At 39.6% G+C, this 21,009-nt stretch overlaps 1 protein-coding gene across 1 annotated transcript in view; it reads right to left on the bottom strand.

Moving 5' to 3' along the window:
- Positions 1-21,009, bottom strand: part of LOC124870129 (collectin-12-like) — a 66,235-nt gene that overhangs the window by 3,667 nt on the left and 41,559 nt on the right. The window contains exons 10-22 of the mRNA XM_047368654.1: positions 17,285-17,355; positions 13,935-14,019; positions 9,906-9,981; positions 5,967-6,062; positions 4,355-4,501; positions 4,132-4,222; positions 3,776-3,971; positions 3,425-3,519; positions 2,802-2,890; positions 2,541-2,628; positions 1,778-1,832; positions 1,305-1,458; positions 799-920 (exon numbers count right to left, since the gene is read on the bottom strand). Of these exons, the coding sequence (XP_047224610.1) occupies positions 799-920; positions 1,305-1,458; positions 1,778-1,832; positions 2,541-2,628; positions 2,802-2,890; positions 3,425-3,519; positions 3,776-3,971; positions 4,132-4,222; positions 4,355-4,501; positions 5,967-6,062; positions 9,906-9,981; positions 13,935-14,019; positions 17,285-17,355 (1,365 nt within the window). The remainder of the gene's footprint in view (positions 1-798; positions 921-1,304; positions 1,459-1,777; positions 1,833-2,540; positions 2,629-2,801; positions 2,891-3,424; positions 3,520-3,775; positions 3,972-4,131; positions 4,223-4,354; positions 4,502-5,966; positions 6,063-9,905; positions 9,982-13,934; positions 14,020-17,284; positions 17,356-21,009) is intronic.

The raw sequence follows: 21,009 nt of genomic DNA, 5'->3' as shown, positions 1-21,009 counted from the left end.
CTGTACTTTGGTCTCTTTCTAACTTCATCTCCAACTTGCGTTTTTGTGGAGTCCTTAGAAATCTTACAAAAAAGAAAATACTTGATAAATTAAGTTGTTGTTATTCTCAATAATCTAATTTAAAATAGTTCACAAGCCGGAATGTGTTTAAATAGTGCATAAAAACAGCAAAAAAGGGTTTACAAACAGTAGGATAGTCAAATTTGGGTGGTAAGAAAAGGTAAATATCAAACTTCTAATCACTTTTTAGGAATCCCAATTTTCATGTGATTTGTTTTGTTTCCAAGCCTTTAAAAACTAATTTTTCAGGTGCACACTTAAAAACAACAGGGTGGAAGTGCTTGCAAATACAAATAGCAAAAGTAAGTATTTTCTCATTTTATTGTTAATAAAAATGATAATATAACAGATTTCTTCATTTGAAATAGGAAGTGGGATTCTACCCAACCTTACAACATTTACTACATAATTAAGCACAAGACAGCAATGACATTAAATAAAAATAATAAAATAAAAAAGCACCAAAACTAATCTTTAAACAACAGCAACATTAAGAAAAAATGCTACCAAAGTTTGTTATCTTCCATTTGGCTTTAAGAGTAAAAATCAAAACAACTACAAGGGCAGTAACAGTCAAATTAAAACAGACAAACAGAAAATACATTTAGAACATGAGGGCGAGAACTAACCTTGGAAACTCAAGACAGCACATGAAGAAGGGGAACGCTAACATTTATGTCAGAAGAAATTGATAAGTTTTAGTGCATCAAGAAAGAGATTTATGTTTCAGAAACTCACCTGTGAGCTGGCTGACCAGGAATGGGTGCCCCAGCAGGAAGCTGCTCCACAGGAACCGTATAACCTTGCACTCCGGTACTGCTCATGGCGTACGAACCTGACGCAGGCTGACCAGGGTAGACCTGCAGAGATAAACACAACCACATTCTTCATACAGAAACCTTATGAAGAAGAGACTCTTTGGAGTTACTGATTGCAATTTATTTCACTGCCAATGTGAAATGCATTCCTGAACTCATGGTTTTAAATATTAGCACTTACATACAGAATACATAATATGCAAAACATTTTTACTCTGCTTCAAACAAAAAAAAATCTCACTGCCATAGACTAGCAATAAAGGCTCAATTCATTGTGGATCAATATAAAGAGGCTGTTTGGAATACTAAACTTAGTTTTCTTATTTGGTTTGGAACACGTTAAGCAGACTGACATATTACAAGCTGTGTAAAAACCCAAACCAAATATATCCAGACCACATATTAAAAACCAACCCAAAACTTTACCTGCTGTGCTGCACTAGCAGGCTGCTGCATGTAGTACTGCTGGCTCTGCAGCTTGGCATACATGGCATATACTGGATCTTCATTCATCAGCTTTGCATATAGAGACAAGGCTTCCATCACCTTCACATTTAGGTCTGACAGCTCAGAGTGCTTCCTGGACATAAATACAAAAAGGTTCATATGTTAGCAACCTCTCAGTAGGTATTCAACTTGCAGTCGCTCTACAAATTGTATAAAACCCCTGCTAATGAAATTTTGATAAATCATTGAAATTATTCTTCACATAGAATGTGACATTTATCCTGTACAAACAAACAAATTTGAGGAAACTTTACATTATTTAGTTGGTCCTAGTTTGCAGATAGGTTAGAAAAAATAAGGAAGGATTTCACTCTATAAAGCCATCAGTCATGAGAAGGATGCAAAACAAAACAAATGCATGACACCTTTTATACACCATGGCACCAACATACCTATCTATATCCTCCAACTTCTGGTCAATGAGGGGTCCCATTTGATTACACGCACCTGAGGTAAAACAGAAACGAAGCTGATGTGTTCCATCTCAAGTAAACAGTCTAGTTTTTATGGTGGCCGACAGGTGCAAAGACGCATCAAATGACTAAACGCGCAGCAAATTTATGAATGATGCAAACTCCAAAACACACAAACACAAAAACCAACAATGCAACAGATAAACGCTGCAGTCACAGAAAATAGACAGAAGCAAAAGGAGCAATTACAAAAACAACAAGAAGTTAAAAAAGCTGCAAACTCGCTTCACAAAACGGAAGTCACCCGACCACTAAGGGTGTCGACCACTAATATTACCGACGTAAATATGCTGCTGTTCTATAACATTGTAAAATATTACAACCACTTGTTGCGGTATTTGAAGGAAATGAAGGAAAGCTTCCCTTATCTTTCTTCCCTACCATATCACTTGGTGGTCAACTCCAAGTAGTCTGGTGCACGTCCGTTTTGTGGAGTGAGTTTGCACCATTTTTATTTTTACTTGCTGTTGTTTTTGTATTTGCAGCCTTTTTCCATTCGCCTCTGTCTATTTTCTGTGATTGCAGCATTTTTCTTTTGCAGCGTTTTTCTGTTGCATTGGTTTTTGGTGTTTTGGAGTTTGCATATTTCATGTGTTTGTTGAGTGTTTGCACGTATCGGCTACCGTAAGTTTCAACTTAATTCACCTCCAGTGAATTCATTCAGATGTTAAGTTCTGTTTACCTTCCAGCTGGAGTAACTCGACGCTGTCCGACTGGTTGTCTGTAGGATCTGCACTCTGAATCATTTGGAGCAGCTGGTCCATTTTGTCCTAAAACGTTCACAAGCTTATGTAAATACTGTAGTTAAATCATGATCCAGAGTGAAATTCTTAAATTTAGTAACACCACACATAGTACCATTAGCAAGTAACAACTTTGAAATGTCATAATAAATCTCTGCACTGATGGAGCCGATACAATGACGAGTCAGAGGGGAACTCACCTCGTCTATATAAACAGGCTCCTGCTCAGGCTCTATTGTCTCCACCTGGATCTCCTCGTTGAATTGTACAGTTTTCTTCTCCGTCTTCACTGCAAATTCATAAATAACAGTGTGAGCAATAGTTTAATCATCAGTTAAGTATTGAAACACAAAAGCCCTCTTGCACAATAAATACTTAACATTTGTTATATGTTTTTGAAGGATACATCTTTAGATTACATGTGAAAATCTGGGTGGTAATGTTTTTAAAGTCTTATGGAGCATAGCCATTATGGAGCACAGAGTAGCACAGCGCTGGTAAGTCTTTTAAGCAGGTTACTGCAAGACGCCCGCTTTCGAAAAGCTATTTTTGCTTCAGTCTACACATTAGAATAAGGTGAAATATAAAGAAATGTTATGGATAACATTTTAGAACTGTATTAATAAGTGATATTTCATTTAAGCAGCTGGAACAATTATTGTTTTTCTGTTTAAAATGAATAATTTGGATCAATTCAGAGATAAGTGATAAAGCATATGTTACTCCAGGATCCATAGAGCTGTTTTGTCATGACTGAATACAATAAATAGAAAAAGAAATAAGTGATATCTGAAGATATGTTTTGTTCATCTCTGATACTCACTCATCTCAGGCTCTGCAGTGAGATCAGCAGTGACAAAGTTGGAAGGGAACAAGCCGACTCCCTGGTACGTTTCCCCTTTCCACCAGTTGGGGTCACTAAAACATAAACAACATTTCTAGAATCATTGGTACATTATTTGAAGCAAACTGTGAATGGCCAGTTTACTTAAACAAAAACAGAATCAACAATAGTTCATCGCATTTTCTTCTCAGTTAGAACATACATTGCCCTACAAAGGGAAATTTCAATGTGGCAACTGTCTTTTACCACCAAATAGACAAATAGAAACATGTTGCGCCACTTCTTTCAACCTTTAGACTTTTTCTTGAGTAAAATCTGATAAAAGTTCACCTGTCATCCAGGATAGTGATGATTTCTCCTGACTTAAAAGTGAGCTCATTGTCCTCTGCAGCCTCAAAATCGTAGATGGCGCGGACTTTTCTGCCGTCGGACTTATGTGTGGAGAGCAGACTGGAAGTGCTCGGGTAAAGGCTCGATAAGGAGGTCTGCGGTTGCTGACGTTGCTCCTTTAGCGACAGCTCAATAGCTGCATACAAAAGAATTCATTCCTTTAAAATCATTGAAAATGCAAACACAAAAGTACATATTTAAAAAAAAAATTATCCGCTCATTTCTGATTACTTAAGATTTTCTGTGGCAGTTTGGTTGTTTGCAGAAGAGCCGCCATTCTCTGAAGCCTTTTTTACCTTTGGCCAGATCTTCTTCCTCTTTCTTGTTTGTTGTGGTGGAGGGATCCTTAGCCACCAATGCTGGGCTTGCTTTTGCTTGCTCTGCAGCCTGGAAGAATAGGGTCAAATATCAGTTAAATAGATAATTTTGCCTTCTGTTGGCATGCTAAATTGCACACTGGATCCAGAATTCAAGGCATTATGAAGCAAAAAAGTAAATATCCCTTGCCAACAGACCTACCTGGGAACCCACAACTGGGAAGCTGACACCTTGCTCGCGTAGATTCTTGATCATCGCTGAGATCAGACTAAGCTGTGGATCATTGCGGAAGTCCTCTGCCCACTCCACCATCAGTGCCTTCAGCTTTTCACACACTTTTGGGTGACCCTGGATGTAGCCAAATAATAATTATACATCATAATTATACATAAATAAATACATAGAGAATTATACATAGAGATGTATGTATGTATATATATGTACAGGGGTTGGACAATGAAACTGAAACACCTGTCATTTTAGTTTGGGAGGTTTCATGGCTGAATTGGACCAGCCTGGTAGCCAGTCTTCATTGATTGCACATTGCACCAGTAAGAGCAGAGTGTGAAGGTTCAATTAGCAGGGTAAGAGCACAGTTTTGCTCAAAATATTGAAATGCACACAACATTATGGGTGACATACCAGAGTTCAAAAGAGGACAAATTGTTGGTGCACGTCTTGCTGGCGCATCTGTGACCAAGACAGCAAGTCTTTGTGATGTATCAAGAGCCACGGTATCCAGGGTAATGTCAGCATACCCCCAAGAAGGATGAACCACATCCAACAGGATTAACTGTGGACGCAAGAGGAAGCTGTCTGAAAGGGATGTTCGGGTGCTAACCCGGATTGTATCCAAAAAACATAAAACCACGGCTGCCCAAATCATGACAGAATTAAATGTGCACCTTAACTCTCCTGTTTCCACCAGAACTGTCCGTCGGGAGCTCCACAGGGTCAATATACACGGTCGGGCTGCTATAGCCAAACCTTTGGTCACTCATGCCAATGCCAAACGTCGGTTTCAATGGTGCAAGGAGCGCAAATCTTGGGCTGTGGACAATGTGAAACATGTATTGTTCTCTGATGAGTCCACCTTTACTGTTTTCCCCACATCCGAGAGAGTTACGATGTGGAGAAGCCCCAAAGAAGTGTACCACCCAGACTGTTGCATGCCCACAGTGAAGCATGGGGGTGGATCAGTGATGGTTTGGGCTGCCATATCATGGCATTCCCTTGGCTCAATACTTGTGCTAGATGGGCGCGTCACTGCCAAGGACTACCAAACCATTCTTGAGGACCATGTGCATCCAATGGTTCAAACATTGTATCCTGAAGGCGGTGCCGTGTATCAGGATGACAATGCACCAATACACACAGCAAGACTGGTGAAAGATTGGTTTGATGAACATGAAAGTGAAGTTGAACATCTCCCATGGCCTGCACAGTCACCAGATCTAAATATTATTGAGCCACTTTGGGGTGTTTTGGAGGAGCGAGTCAGGAAACGTTTTCCTCCACCAGTATCACGTAGTGACCTGGCCACTATCCTGCAAGAAGAATGGCTTAAAATCCCTCTGACCACTGTGCAGGACTTGTATATGTCATTCCCAAGACGAATTGACGCTGTATTGGCCGCAAAAGGAGGCCCTACACCATACTAATAAATTATTGGGGTCTAAAACCGGGTGTTTCAGTTTCATTGTCCAACCCATGTATATCTATATATCTATATATAGATATATATCTATAAAAGCACAACTACCCAATGTACACGTGAACTGACATTATAATAATAGAAATCAATTACACACACCTTGTTTAAGACATTACTGACTTCACTGGCAAACTCTCTGGAGCAAACCTCCAAGTGGAAGATTTTGCCACAGTTTGAAACACAAGCACCCAGGAGCTGTGTGGACAAAAGGAGCAGGAAGCAATGATCAAAAAGCTACAACTGAAACATATGACCAAAATAAATCTGGTAAATGTTGCATATCAGCGATTTCACGGGGGATTGGTCTATTTGTCAAGATATGTTTATCAGTATTTATCTATTGCACATATACAAATTATTAATGCAGTAAGGACTGAACAAAAGTGTAGGTGAGGCTTGAATTGGATCAAGAATATTATTTAAATTTAAGTTAAACAATAAAAAATGGCTTAAGAAGCTCTTTTATTTGTAGTAATAAAAATCCACGCATTAAGAAATCAGTGCTGCAGCATCACAAATCTCTTGGTGGGCTTGCTCTGCCTAATTTTTCACATTATTACTGTGCCTGTAACATTCACAAATGGTTGTATTGGATTATTTATACACCTGACAACATACGACCTGCATGGGTAGATTTGGAACTCGCATCTTCTAAATTTTCTCTTCATTCCTTGGTTTGCTCTCACCTCCCTTTAAATCTTTCTAATCTTACTGCAAACCCAATTGTACTTAACTCTGTTAAGATATAGATTCAAATTAGAGGGAGTCTGAAGCTCTACAGGGCTTCAAATATTTCCCCTCTTACAAATAACCACTTTTTTTACCTCTTGCACAGACTCAGCTTTTAGCATCAGGTCTATCAAAGGGATTAGTAAACTTATTAAGAGTTAAGATTTATACAATCAGGGTACTTTTATGTCCTTTTCCGAGCTCTCCAGGAGATTCGATTTACCTAAAACTCAGCTTTTCTTGTTTCTTTCAGCTAAGGTGCTTCATTCAGAAACAATATCCCAGATTCCTGAATTGCCCAGCAGACACCCTTTTAGACTCTTTATCGGCTCTCATTCCTAAGCAAAAACAGTTAATCTCTAACATCTACAAACTAATTAATTCGACTAATAATGGCGAGACATTAAGCCCCAAAGATTTGTGGGAGAAAGAGGTAGGTATCAGTCTACCGGATAAATATTGGCAACGAGTTTTGCGATTGGTCCACTCATCCTCAATATGTGCAAAGCACAGACTTCTTACAACTTAAAGTCTTGCACAGAGTTCATTATCCCCAACCTGAGGCTGTCTAAGTTTTACCCTACAGCTACCAATTCAGGTACCGATGTGGGCGATCTCCAGCAGACCATTGCCATATGTTTTGGTTCTGTCCCACACTTGTCACATTTTGGTCAGAAATCTTTTCAACTCTTAGTGCAGCATACAATACAATTATTACTCCCGAAGTCCTTTTGGCCATATTCGGCACCCCTTTACAGCCTACTAACTCTAGGACCAAGCAGACTTGGTTTTTGCCTTCACCACCCTGTTGGCTAGACGGCTCAAATTGTTAAACTGGAAAAGCACTTATCCTCCATCACATGGTGGGTGGATGAAGGAGCTGTTGCTGTCTGTCAGGCTTGAGAAGATTAGCTTCTCCATAAATTACTCCCTAGACTTCTTTGAAAAGACCTGGGGACCTCTCCTGAATTATATTAATTATTTGAACTCTCTGTTTGATTGTGAAAACCATTCCTCTCCCCCACGTCTTTGATTTATGTCTTTATTCAAATATGTTTTTTTATTTTTATTTTTTATTATATATATATATATATATATATATATATATATATAGACACACACACAGAGAGAAAAAAGAAAACAAAAGTTTTGTGTCTCATTGCACTGTTGTATAAAAAAAAAAAAAAAAGACTGATACTGGTATCGATGCATGTCAGGGTTTTAAAAGGATTCTCAGTTCAAAAGTCACAAAACAAATTACTCTTTTGTACATTATGTACAGTGGTGTAAAAAAAAGTGTTTGCCCCCTCTTGATTTTTTTATATTTTTGCATGTTTGTGTTTCAGATAATCCAACAAATTAAAAAATCAGTTAGAAAAACAAATCTAAACCTACATGGCCCTGTGTGAAAAAGTGATTGGCCAACAGCGCCCTGCCTTTTTTTTTTCAGACACTACTTAACTGTGGTCTATCACACTTGAGTTCTCTTTCTCTAGCCACACCCAGGCCTGATTACTGCCACACCTGTTCTCAATCAAGAAATCCCTTAAACAGGACCAGGTTTGTGTCCCATCTGCAGCAAAAGTAACACCGCATTTCAGAAAAATGACATCATACCAATAGTCTGGGGCCGTTTTGCTGCTTCGGGACATGGAAGACTTGCTGTGATAAGTGGAACCATCTACCAAAAAACCCTGAAGAAGAATGTCCGGCAATCTGTTAAAGACTTCAAGCTGAAACAAACTGGGTTCTGCAGCAGGACAATGACACATCTGCAAGTTCACCTCTGAATGGTGAAGAAAAAAAAATGAAGACTCTGGAGTGGCCAAGTCAAAGTACACACCTGAATCCTATTGAGATGCCGTGGCATAACCTTAAAAAGGTTGTTCATGCTCGAAAACCCTCCAGTGTGGCTGAATTACAACAATTTTGCAAAATTCCTCCTCAGTGCTGTAAAAGACTCATGGTAAGTTATCACAAATGCTTGATTGCAGGTGTTGCTCCTAAGGGTGGCCCAACCAGTTATTAGGTTTAGAGGCAATCACTTTTCCACACAGGGCCATGCAGGTTTGAAGTTGTTTTTCTCCCTTAATAATAAAACCTTCATTTTAAAACTGCATTTTGTGTTTACTTGTGTTGTCTTTGACTAATATTTAAATTTGTTTGATGATCTAAAACACTTAAGTGCGACAAGCATGCAAAACAAAACAAAAAAAAGAATCAGGAAGGGAGCAAACACTTTTTTACACCACTGTATTGCCAAACAGAGCAAATCAGAAATGGTCTGTTTCAATACTTCACAGATAAACCTTTGCAGGAAAAGACCCCATTTGAAGTTAAGAACAAATAACACAAAAGGAAGAGATTTTCGTTCCTTTTTGAGGCTTTTATCCTGCAGCAATTTTTAGATGTTGCTTGTTGTTTGAGTATTCTGCCTTTAGCTTGACTAGGCTGATGAACACCTGATAGATTTGAGGACACAAGACTGTTTTTTATTCTTTATGTCAAAACAACCCCAAGGTATCAAAGCAATTTAATCAATTTTACTATATAATGCTCACTCTATGCAGAGAGTATATCTATCTACAATCTAATGCAGAACTGGTCCAGCTGCTTCCTTCTGCAGCAACACCATTAATAAATACTCCTGTATAATATCAGTGTCATGAATGATTATACCACAATATGTTTTTTTTCAATGGATCACAACCTGTTTTAGTTCCTTTTTCATCTTCCAGTCTTTTCTTCCAGATTTTTTTATGTGTTCTAAGTCTAATATTTTAGAAAAATGTCTTTGATAATTTTATTCTTAACTAAATGTTTGGGAATGATCAGCATCCTGCAACACTTTCTGTTGGTTCTCGTAGCATCTTTACATTAAATGTGCATGTTGACATTCTTCACTTGGCTTTGCAAAGACGTTTCTCTTGCATATGGAGAAGATCCGGCATTAATCTGCTTTTCTCGATGAAGGCACCACATTGTTCTGCAGGCCAATCCTGGAGCTTGTAGATAATAGCAAGTTCCAAACTTCCAAGGGTCACAACTAAAGCCAGTTTCTCAGATTTTGTTTGCCATGCATCAAAAATGTGCAGTGTCAATATCTTTATGGAACTGTTCATTACATGATAGTTCTCTGTTAAAAAGAGCTTGAAATGATGTTTCCTTCAGTCTTGAAGTAAATAGCCTAAAATTAAAGATGACAGTCTACACTTTAGTTAGAACAGCAAACACTGCATCACACAGTTAGGTCCTCTAGGACCTAACTGTGTGATGCAAAACACTGCTGTTTGTTTACAGTCTACTTACAGTCAATGCCTGCATGGCTACATGGGGATCCTTGTGGTTCACTCTTCTCATTATAGAGCGGAGACATTCTTTGGGACTGAAAGAGAAGAGCATAACTCAGATGTCTGAAGGAATGAACGGGAAGTTTACATTCAAAAAGTATTTATAACCCTTGAACATTTCAACATTTTGTCACATCACAACCACAAACTTTCCTGTATTTTATCGAGATATCTTTGAAAGGGACCATCAACAAAGAAGCACATAGCTCTAAAGTGGAAGAAAACATATTTTATGTTTTTAATGTTTAACACAAATAAAAACCTGAAAAGTTGGATGTTCAGTTTTGTCACTCAAGTCACTCAATTAATAAATATAGTCCACTTTTGTGTACTGTATTTTCCGCACTATAAGGCGCACTTAAAAACCTTTAATTTTTTCAAAAAATTACAGTGCGCCTTGTAATCCGAAGCGCCTTATATATGGATCAATTGGTTAATTGGTTGATCCATACTGGTTGTATACGCCGCTCTGTCAAAATGTTTCAGTACGACTGGTAAACTACAAAGCCGCACCGCTTGCAGCATTACGGCTACCGTAGTCAGGGGTGTCGCCAAAGTAATAGCGGTAAACACCTGTACTGTGCTTACTCCTAGTCCAACACCACTTGTGTGTGTATAACGTTTGAATGTACTGTTGCAGAAATTGCCTGAACTATATGTGATTAGAAGCTCAGTGTGTGGGGTGTATGTTTCGTGTGTGTGTATGGAAGATGTTGACATTACTCCTCCGGACAGAGGTGGCGCTGTGTGCTGCCGTAGCTGAGAATCAAGAGTGAAGGAGTGACGTCGGTATTATTGTGTGTGTGGGGTGGGTAGAGACGGCGACCGGAGCAGCGGTGTATGAGTCTGTAAGCCCTGTATTTTTACGTGCTGCAAAGTCATTAAAAAGAACCCAGAATCTCGTCAACAACTCAGTGTTTTGATGCTGTTTCTTCATGCTCAACTCAGCAACGTATGAGTGAGGGAGTTAACCCCGAGGAAACTAGTAACTTCGGCCCTGGAGAAAGCGTCTCCCCTGTGTCATCAGACTACGGTCAGGGCACAGAAACAGGAAAGGTTAACAGTACTAACGTTTGATTTAGTGCATCAAACTGTTTCTTTTACGTGTTTACTGAATCAGGGAAAGGTTCCCTTTCACGTTTTAACTAACGTTTGATTTCAACTTCAACTTCATAGACTACAATGCATTCCTAACGTGCGGTTGGCTCTATTCAATAGAATTCTATGTAGAGGAGACCTTACCATGAGAGTGAATGGAGTTATCAGAACGCTGGTTTGTAGTGTATTAATAAAGTTTGACTGACTGACTTATCTGACTGTTTTGTTGACATTTTCTTTAGCACAGCTCCATCTAGTGGATGCATAACGCAACCCCAGTCAAACGTTTGACTGCAGTAGCTTCTATTCTATGCGCCTTATAATCCGGTGCGCCCTATATATGAAAAAAGTTCTAAAATAGGCCATTCATTGAAGGTGCGCCTTATAATCCGGTGCGCCTTATAGTGCGGAAAATACGGTAATTCAAACTCAGCAGTCAGAAGTTTAAAGCAGGGTTAGGTTACAAAAACAATATCCCAAGCTTTGAACATCTCAGAGCACACTTTAATCCATCATCTGTTGTAAACTTATCAAGAAATGGCGATCCACTAATGCAAACAGGCAGGCAAAAGAGGCATTAATCAGAGAAATGACCAAGAGGCTCATACTCTGAAGGGGCTGAAGATATCCACAGCTCAGGTGGAAGATTATCTTGATAGGACAACTATTACCATGCACTCATCAAACCTAGCCTTTATGGCAGAGAAAGTCATTAGAAGTCCCATTTGCACTCGTGTAGGGGGCAGAGCACAAATGTGAAAGAAGGTGTTCTGGTCAAATAGCAACAAAATACAATTTTTTTTGGCCGTCATACAAAATGTCTGGAGGAAAACTAATACTACACATCACCCTGAACACAACATCCACCACTATGGTGGCAGCATCATGTTCAAGGGATGCTTCTCTTCAAAGACAGGTTAGCTTGTCAGGGTTTTGGGGAGGTGAATGAAACTAAATGGGGGGCAATCTTGGAAAAAAACGTGTTAGAGGCTGAAAAACACTTGAGACTGGGGCTGAAGCTCAGCTTCCAGCACAGTTACCCAGAGCGGAGGTGGACCTGTTTGCCTTCAGGGATGCAGTTCACTGTCCCCTCTGGTTCTCTAAGACAGACAGTACCAGTCCTCTGGGATGCGACGCACTGGTGCACGATTGGCCCTGGAACCATCTCTATGCCTTTTCCCATTGGTGGCCCTGTTTCGGCCAGCGAGGACCTGGTTTCCTCTGCTGGACATGCCCTGGCTCGCCGATGCGCCTTTCCTCCAAGAGGGATCTCATCTCCCTGGGGGGCCGGATTCTCCACCCTGATCCGACCTGCCTGCAGCTCTGGCTTTTGCCTCTACAGAGGCAGGCTCTGCCTTTTCCCATTATGGGGGCATGGTGGGCCACATCATGATTGGTGCATGGGCGCCGTCCACACGGGCTGTCTATGGTGCAAAGCGGGCTGTCTTTACCGACTGGTGCCATGGTAGGGGATTGGACCCTGTACATTGTCCAGTCTCCCATTTGCTGGCCTTCCTTCAGGGATTGCTGGATCTGGGACGCTCCCCTTCCACCTTAAAAGGTGTATGTGGCGGCCATTTATTGTTTGCACATCGGGTTCAGTGGTTGCTCTGTTGGCTGGCGTAGGAGTCCTGTGGCTCCTGCATGGGATCTGTCGTTGGTGCTTGTAGCGCTTCAGTCTCCCCTTTAGAGCCAATTACGGGGGTGGATCTCAAGTGGCTCTCCCTGAAGACCGCCTTCCTGTTGGCCCACATGACGGGTGGGAGAATTACATGCTCTGTCTCTTTCAGAACCGTGTTGTTGGTGGAACCCGGATGGCTCCACTGTTACACTGTGGACTAATGCCTCCTTTGTTCAGAAGGTGCCTGCAGTGGCCGGCAACATCCTGCCATTATGGCTTTCCCGTTTCGATCCTGGGACCCCCTCTGAGCCTCTTTGCCCTGTCCAAGCGGTTGAGGCGTATGTCCGCTCCACAGCCACCATTCGGCAGACAGACAGCATCTTTGTCTGTTATGCTGGCTCTCGGAAAGTTCAGGCCCTTTCTAAGCAGCGGTTGGCACGTTGGATTGTGGGGGTGATCTCTGTGGCTTATTCGTTGCAGGATCAGCCCCTACCTGGGGGTCCGCGGTGCCACTCCACTAGGAGCCTGTCCACCTCGTGGGCTGCCATGAGTGTCGCTGAGTGGCCATTTGTGTGCAGCTTCCTGGATGACACTGAGCACCTTTGCCAGGTTCTACAGGGTGAACGTTGCCACGCCCCTTCCCTTACAGGGCATCCTGGAGCGACTACCCTCTGCATCCTGCTGAGGTAGGTGATGTTGCTGTGTTCCTGTGGTTGTTTTGGATTCCTCGGGACCTTGATGGTCAGTAGGGATGAAATAGAATGAAAGTTACGACTGTAACTACGGTTCTATGAATCCCGGATGACAGCCAGAGCGCTCAGTCCCTCGGTCTCCGCCTGCTCGCGAGGAATATGGGAGAATGACCTTCCGGTGTCATGCGACTCTATTGACTCACGAGGATCACAGGTAGGTCACAGGTGACTTTGTTGGTAATGATTCTCAACCTGCGCATGCACAAGAATGATCATTCAGTGCTTGAAGCACCGCCTCTGGCGGTCATCCGGGATTCCTAGAACCGTAGTTACAGTCGTAACGTTCGTTATGTAGTACTTTGTTTTAGTCTTTTACATAAAATCCCAATGAAATTCAATACACTGAAGTTTGTGGTATTACATGACAAAATGGGGTATGAACATTTCTGAAATATACTACATGACTCAATAAATATATTTAATCATCAAACCCCACATGTAGGCTCAAAAAACAATTTTAATGAAAAAAACTGTGGTGTTTTTGTGTTCTACTTAGAAATAAGAAAGCTTAAGTTACCCAGTGCGGGACTGCCCTATCTTATCACATATGTCCAGAATGAGGCCCCAGTCCTCTGCAGTGTTCATCTCACTGGTTGCTTTCTCTGTAAAGAACAATAAAAGCATACAATATAAGCAGAAATCTCATTGATCAAAGCACTGTTTTTACATTTTATAGAGGGAGTAAGAAAAAAGAGGCATTGTAAAAAAAATAAAAAGCTGAAAAAATATTTTTGCAATTGGTGTGTCCAGTTTCTAATTCTATGATCATATCTTGGTTTAAACAAATTTTTGCTTCTAACTTGTCTGTGGAGAAAACAAGCACATTGTGCGATGGTGCAAATGAGCAGCACCATAAGCCTAACAGTGTAACAGAAAACTTTTTTATGTCTGGTAAATAATGTGGTTAAGCAAGATTCAGATCATAGCATAAAAAATATATATAAAATATGAAATTAAAGGATTGACAATTAGGTCTGATAGTTTTTTTTTTATTTTGTAAGACATGTCAAGTCATTCAGTGGTAAACTATGTCATACAAACTGGATGTTTGTTTATATGGCAAGATATCAAGCACAAGGAAATTTGACAAGAATTGAAAATTATGTCAGATCCCTTCCATCTCTGTGAGCTGATGCCCTTCCAAAGAGCAAAGAGTCAAGACATCAGCTATATTACTATTGCAGCAATTAAATCTTGTTTCATACAACTTGAAGTGAGTTTGTACATGTTTAAATGAATAACAACTTACTTTACCTTAAACTAAGTAATCAAAGTTTTGGGCTTGGTGTGTGATTTTACTTTTCTTTTTTGGTAGCTTTTATAAAAAAGAAACCAATTGATACTCATGGCACGGACAGAATGATCATAAATATGATTGACAACATTAACAATTTTTAAAAATGAAAGGGATATCATCAGTCCAGCTTCAGTTACAAATGCACCAAGAAATCAGCTAGTGATCCGTTAGTTTTACACTCGACCAGTCCTGATCAATCTTTAGCTGTTCAAAAACCCAAAATCCAAGCAGTGAACACACTATACCAAGCTCTACCACAATGCACTGACAACAACACTCTTCAATGTAGAAGTTGTTACTTAGGCAAAGAAGTCTCAACATTAGTTTTTTTCTCTAACAGTGAGGTGTTTCATAAGGAAATGTCATTAATCTTAAGGAAATCTCAGAGTTAGGGAAAGGGTCTGCTTAATCTAGAGGGAATGCAAACTAGGAAATGCTTACTGCTTTAAGCCCACTAATGATGGTATTTTTTGTCTTCATTTAAAAATATTAGCAAAATCCTGTTTAACTGCAGAGTGGTGTAACACGGCTGCTCTCATTTACTCGTATGGCGCAATGCCATCTCTGCTCCCAAAGTAAATAAATAATAAAAGCCCTGCTACGGGTCCCGAATAGTTACAATACATGAAGGAATATTTTAATAATCTAACACATAGCAAATCAGACGTTTTTCCTCCCAAGAATTTTGCATTGACCTTGTTAAAAAATAATTAAGTCTTTAAATTGTAACGTGTGAAAAAAAAAGTAGTGCACAATAATCTGTCTTGTTAAAGTATTAAAGAATATATGCTGTAATTCTTTTTAGCTGAGCTGTATTTGTACAGATAGCCATGTCCCATAACCTGGGAGGTTTTAGATTTTCATCAAAACACTGTAGCTGTGAGCTATTCTTGAGAAGTGATTTTTTATTTTATATTTCTTACTGCAAACTGTTTATTGTAAAGACTGACAAATTAGCAATTCATCCAAAAAGAAAAAAAAAGTATTTGGTTTTCATCTACAGTTCTTGGAGAGGATTTGTAATTAGTTAGCTGCAACCTCTTCAAAGCCAAAAAATAATTGACATCCAATGGAAATGATTTGTGAAAGAATATATTGAGAAAAGAGAAAAATATGTCAGACAGTATGCCTCTAGGGTCCAATAAATCCTGACTATCTGGAGCCTGCCTAAACAAGCTCAGTCCAGTGGGGCAGCACCCTGCAAACCCTAGGATACCCAATTTAGGAATGGCTGATACCGACTTGGAATTTTTTCATTGCATTTTTAGACTTATTGTAATGGTGGTAAAATTATGACAAAAAGTATTTTAAAACTCCATTACATTATTTTTAGATCGAAATCTATTACTGCATACAAAGCTTGCAAAACCCAAATACTGCTCTAACATAAAACTTGCCCATGATTTTGAAAAGTAAACATTGATGTATGTTTTTTCATAGCAAACGGTGCAAAAGTCTAATCACTTTGTTTGAATTTGCAGACATTTTGGGCTGCAGCTAATAATCATTTTAGAAATCGATTAATCTGGCAATTTGTTTTGGATTGATCAATTAATCTAACAGGAGACACTCATAGTGAATTAACATACTTCAATAAACAAGTGCTTTTAACTTAAAGAAAAAACCAAAAAACATTTATTGTGCATTTTAAATGCATTGTAAATGCCAAAAACATGTAAAAAAAACAAAACTCAATTCAAAGCTCAGAACACGGCATTTTAATAATAAAGTATTTAAATAAAAAAGCAACAATGCATTTTGTTGCATATTGCAAGGCACAATTGTACAAAACATTTGTAAGAACATGAATAATGCTTAGATGAAGCTTATGCTATGCCACTTGAGGAGTTCTGGATAGAGCATATTTACAGACAAATAAGGTTTTCCATCTTAAAAGCAAAACACTTTTTTTTTCTACAGTTTTGGCTTAATTACTGCTCAGAGTGAGTTGTTCTTTCAGCAAAAGGCATGTTTCAGTGTCTATATACTCAGTCAATGATTATTCAATTACTAAATTAGTTGATGATTATTTCAATAATTGATTAATCCGATTAATTGTTTCAGCTCTACAGACATCATACATTGCAGTTTATTCTTCCTATTTTTATAAATTGAATATTTTTTTCTATCTTTGTGGTGCTCTGTGATGTTTTTCCTGCTCACTGTACATGCCAATGAAGTGGTTAACCACCTCCACACTGAACAAAGAGAGCAGGAGAAATACAGCGGAACTTCTTGGTTTCAGATAACACCACATCCTATTTCACTTCCACTTCTTGACTAATTTCAGGCTGGTTAACCCACACACGGTGGGATTCAGAAAGCTAATGATGAAGCAGAGAGCTCGTTAGCTGCTGTAGTTAGCTAATGACAGCATCTGATCCCCACTTTTAGGTTTGCATTTCCGTGACCATAAGAGAAATAAGACAGATATATAAGCATTTACTATACCCTTGTTTCGGTTGAACGAATGTAGGATTTTTTTTAGAAAGAGCGAGTGATTTAAAAGGCTGCGAAAACCCAAACAAAGCTGTCTGGTCCCAGCTACTTATGTTAGCCTGATTACTCACCAACATCTTGATCAAAGGGGTTGGTCGTGAAGAGAGGCATCGCTGGGGTGTGGACAAGATATTTCGCCTTCCTTTAAATATATATATTTCTCCCCTCCTCTTACTTCAACCAGAATAAACACATAGTAACAACAGCTACACAGATGTGAAATGGAGCTAGCTGACTCGTTTCTACACAGTCACTCCTTCTCTCCAGACGGCAACAAGCGAGGCATGCTGGGTAAATGAAGCGGACAGTCTGGTAACGAATAAAACTGTGACACCGACAATAAATCTAAAGCTCAAAGTCAAACACTTCTCAGTGTCCAAAGTCACTCAAAACCAGTTACGATGAATCAGGAGATACAGCATTTGCTGTAAAAAAATAAAAAATAAAAATAGCATGTCATCGTCAGGTGACGTTGGTCACATGATGCCCTTTTGCCGTTACATTAAACAAAATAGTGATAACAAAAGATTCATTTACAGTAAGACTTGTTCTGTGTAATTCCAAACGAAAATAACATGCATTCTAAAATAAACAGATGAATTAAATAAAACGGAGTCTGTCAGTTTCAATAAATAAAAACATTTATTTAGGTATATTTTATTATATAACTGTTTGAAAGTTATTAAGGCATTTTGTAGAATCATTCAAGCTCGCATTTTATATAGCCTAGTCAGTTTTTTGATTTAGTTATTTCATTGTAAATAACTAATAAAAACGACCACGCACACCTGGTTACATCACATAAGGAAAAAGGCAGCTGATCTGAGTGTTCTTGAGCTCATCCTTTCTATTATATGTTTATTGTAATTCAATTCCTCCTGTGAATGTGTTCACTTGTGGTCTGTGCAGCTGAGGCAAAAAAAAAAAAAAAGAACTGCATGTGACACTTAATGCATTTAGAAAAGGCTTTGAAAGAGGTTTGTGAATATTAACAGGGCTGGCTACAATGGTCAGATTTCATTGACAAATATATTCAATGATCATTTTAAGCCAAGTTGTTGAAATAATCCACTTGGTGTGTTTCATTCAGAATGGCTACCTCTCCCGCTACTTCAGCTATAAATGGTCTCAGACACACCTACAGGTCCTTCTCAAAATATTAGCATATTGTGATAAAGTTCATTATTTTCCATAATGTCATGATGAAAATTTAACATTCATATATTTTAGATTCATTGCACACTAACTGAAATATTTCAGGTCTTTTATTGTCTTAATACGGATGATTTTGGCATACAGCTCATGAAAACCCAAAATTCCTATCTCACAAAATTAGCATATTATTAAAAGGGTCTCTAAACGAGCTATGAACCTAATCATCTGAATCAACGAGTTAACTCTAAACACCTGCAAAAGATTCCTGAGGCCTTTAAAACTCCCAGCCTGGTTCATCACTCAAAACCCCAATCATGGGTAAGACTGCCGACCTGACTGCTGTCCAGAAGGCCACTATTGACACCCTCAAGCAAGAGGGTAAGACACAGAAAGAAATTTCTGAACAAATAGGCTGTTCCTAGAGTGCTGTATCAAGGCACCTCAGTGGGAAGTCTGTGGGAAGGAAAAAGTGTGCCAGAAAACGCTGCACAACGAGAAGAGGTGACCGGACCCTGAGGAAGATTGTGGAGAAGGGCCGATTCCAGACCTTGGGGGACCTACGGAAGCAGTGGACTGAGTCTGGAGTAGAAACATCCAGAGCCACCGTGCACAGGCGTGTGCAGGAAATGGGCTACAGGTGCCGCATTCCCCAGGTCAAGCCACTTTTGAACCAGAAACAGCGGCAGAAGCGCCTGACCTGGGCTACAGAGAAGCAGCACTGGACTGTTGCTCAGTGGTCCAAAGTACTTTTTTCGGATGAAAGCAAATTCTGCATGTCATTCGGAAATCAAGGTGCCAGAGTCTGGAGGAAGACTGGGGAGAAGGAAATGCCAAAATGCCAGAAGTCCAGTGTCAAGTACCGACAGTCAGTGATGGTCTGCTGCTGGTGTTGGTCCATTGTGTTTTATCAAGGGCAGGGTCAATGCAGCTAGCTATCAGGAGATGTTGGAGCACTTCATGCTTCCATCTGCTGAAAAGCTTTATGGAGATGAAGATTTCATTTTTCAGCACGACCTGGCACCTGCTCACAGTGCCAAAACCACTGGTAAATGGTTTACTGACCATGGTATCACTGTGCTCAATTGGCCTGCCAACTCTCCTGACCTGAACCCCATAGAGAATCTGTGGGATATTGTGAAGAGAACGTTGAGAGACTCAAGACCCAACACTCTGGATGAGCTAAAGGCCGCTATCGAAGCATCCTGGGCCTCCATAAGACCTCAGCAGTGCCACAGGCTGAATGCCTCCATGCCACGCCGCATTGAAGCAGTCATTTCTGCAAAAGGATTCCCGACCAAGTATTGAGTGCATAACTGTACATGATTATTTGAAGGTTGCCGTTTTTTGTATTAAAAACACTTTTCTTTTATTGGTCGGATGAAATATGCTAATTTTGTGAGATAGGAATTTTGGGTTTTCATGAGCTGTATGCCAAAATCATCCGTATTAAGACAATAAAAGACCTGAAATATTTCAGTTAGTGTGCAATTAATCTAAAATATATGAATGTTAAATTTTCATCATGACATTATGGAAAATAATAAACTTTATCACAATATGCTAATATTTTGAGAAGGACCTGTATATTGAGCCCAATCCTACCACTTAGGCCCATCATATATGCACTTGTAGAGCCTATACCATCCCAATCTTTCCAGTCAACACCAGAAGAAGAAATAGGAAAAAGATTCCATCACTACACAGTCAGCAAGAGAAAGTTTTCCATCTAAGCTAAAGTGGTTCAGTTCAGACTGCATGCATAATGTACCTATTTAAGGTGAATGCAGCATTAACACTTTTTGCAAGAGGAAGAAATGCACAGAAACAAACCAGATGGAAGAATTTAATCAGGAATAAAAACAGATTTGTACAAGTCAAAGTTCTGAAGATAAACATAAGGCCTAGTAGTGAAACGTTAAGAAGGCCGGTTGTTTCAGAAGTGTTTATTGTTGTTGTCATCATTTGCTTCGGTTTCGCCATCCTTAGCAGCATCCCTCATGGCTTGAATGAGAAACTCTCAGGAGTCAAACTCAGGCTCAAAAGATGGAATCCGTAATGCCAGCTGATTTGTTTAATGCTTACATGATAAGGTTCCTCGAGTGTTCAAGGACTTTTTAATTCCCTTTGAAGATACTGTTTCAGTAACCCATGGAGCTTCTAGAAGGAGTTGTGAGGTGGCTTTGGGCTGGAGTACCTTTCTGGGGACTCCAGCTTCCTCCCACTGTCCAAATATATGCATGCCCTTAAATTACCTTTAGTTCTGTGTGTCTCTGTGTTTCCCTGTGATGAACTGGCCATCTGTATAGGGTGTACCCTGCCTCTCGCCCAGTGACTATTAAAGACAGGTAGCCCCCCTTGCAGCCCTATGCAGATAAGTGGGTATAGACAATGGATGGATGGATAAATGGATGGATGGATATAAGAGGTAAGTATCTGAGAGGTCTGAAAAAAATAGTTCTTAAGTATCAGTTTCAAATTGTCAAGATTAGTTATAAAACATAAGAAGCCAGCCTAGGCTCTATCATTTTATTTAAACCCCATAAAAAAGCAAAAATCAGTCACTCAACACAAAGCATCTTTACACTTTTATTGCTTTAGTGTCGTGGTTGATCATTATTAAGTTGGTGAATAAAAAGAGGGA

The sequence above is a fragment of the Girardinichthys multiradiatus genome, chromosome 6 (assembly GCF_021462225.1).
Source record: "Girardinichthys multiradiatus isolate DD_20200921_A chromosome 6, DD_fGirMul_XY1, whole genome shotgun sequence".
NCBI classification, from domain to species: domain Eukaryota; kingdom Metazoa; phylum Chordata; class Actinopteri; order Cyprinodontiformes; family Goodeidae; genus Girardinichthys; species Girardinichthys multiradiatus.
Note: the sequence above shows the minus strand (reverse complement) of the source record. Positions and strands in the feature narration are given on the sequence as shown.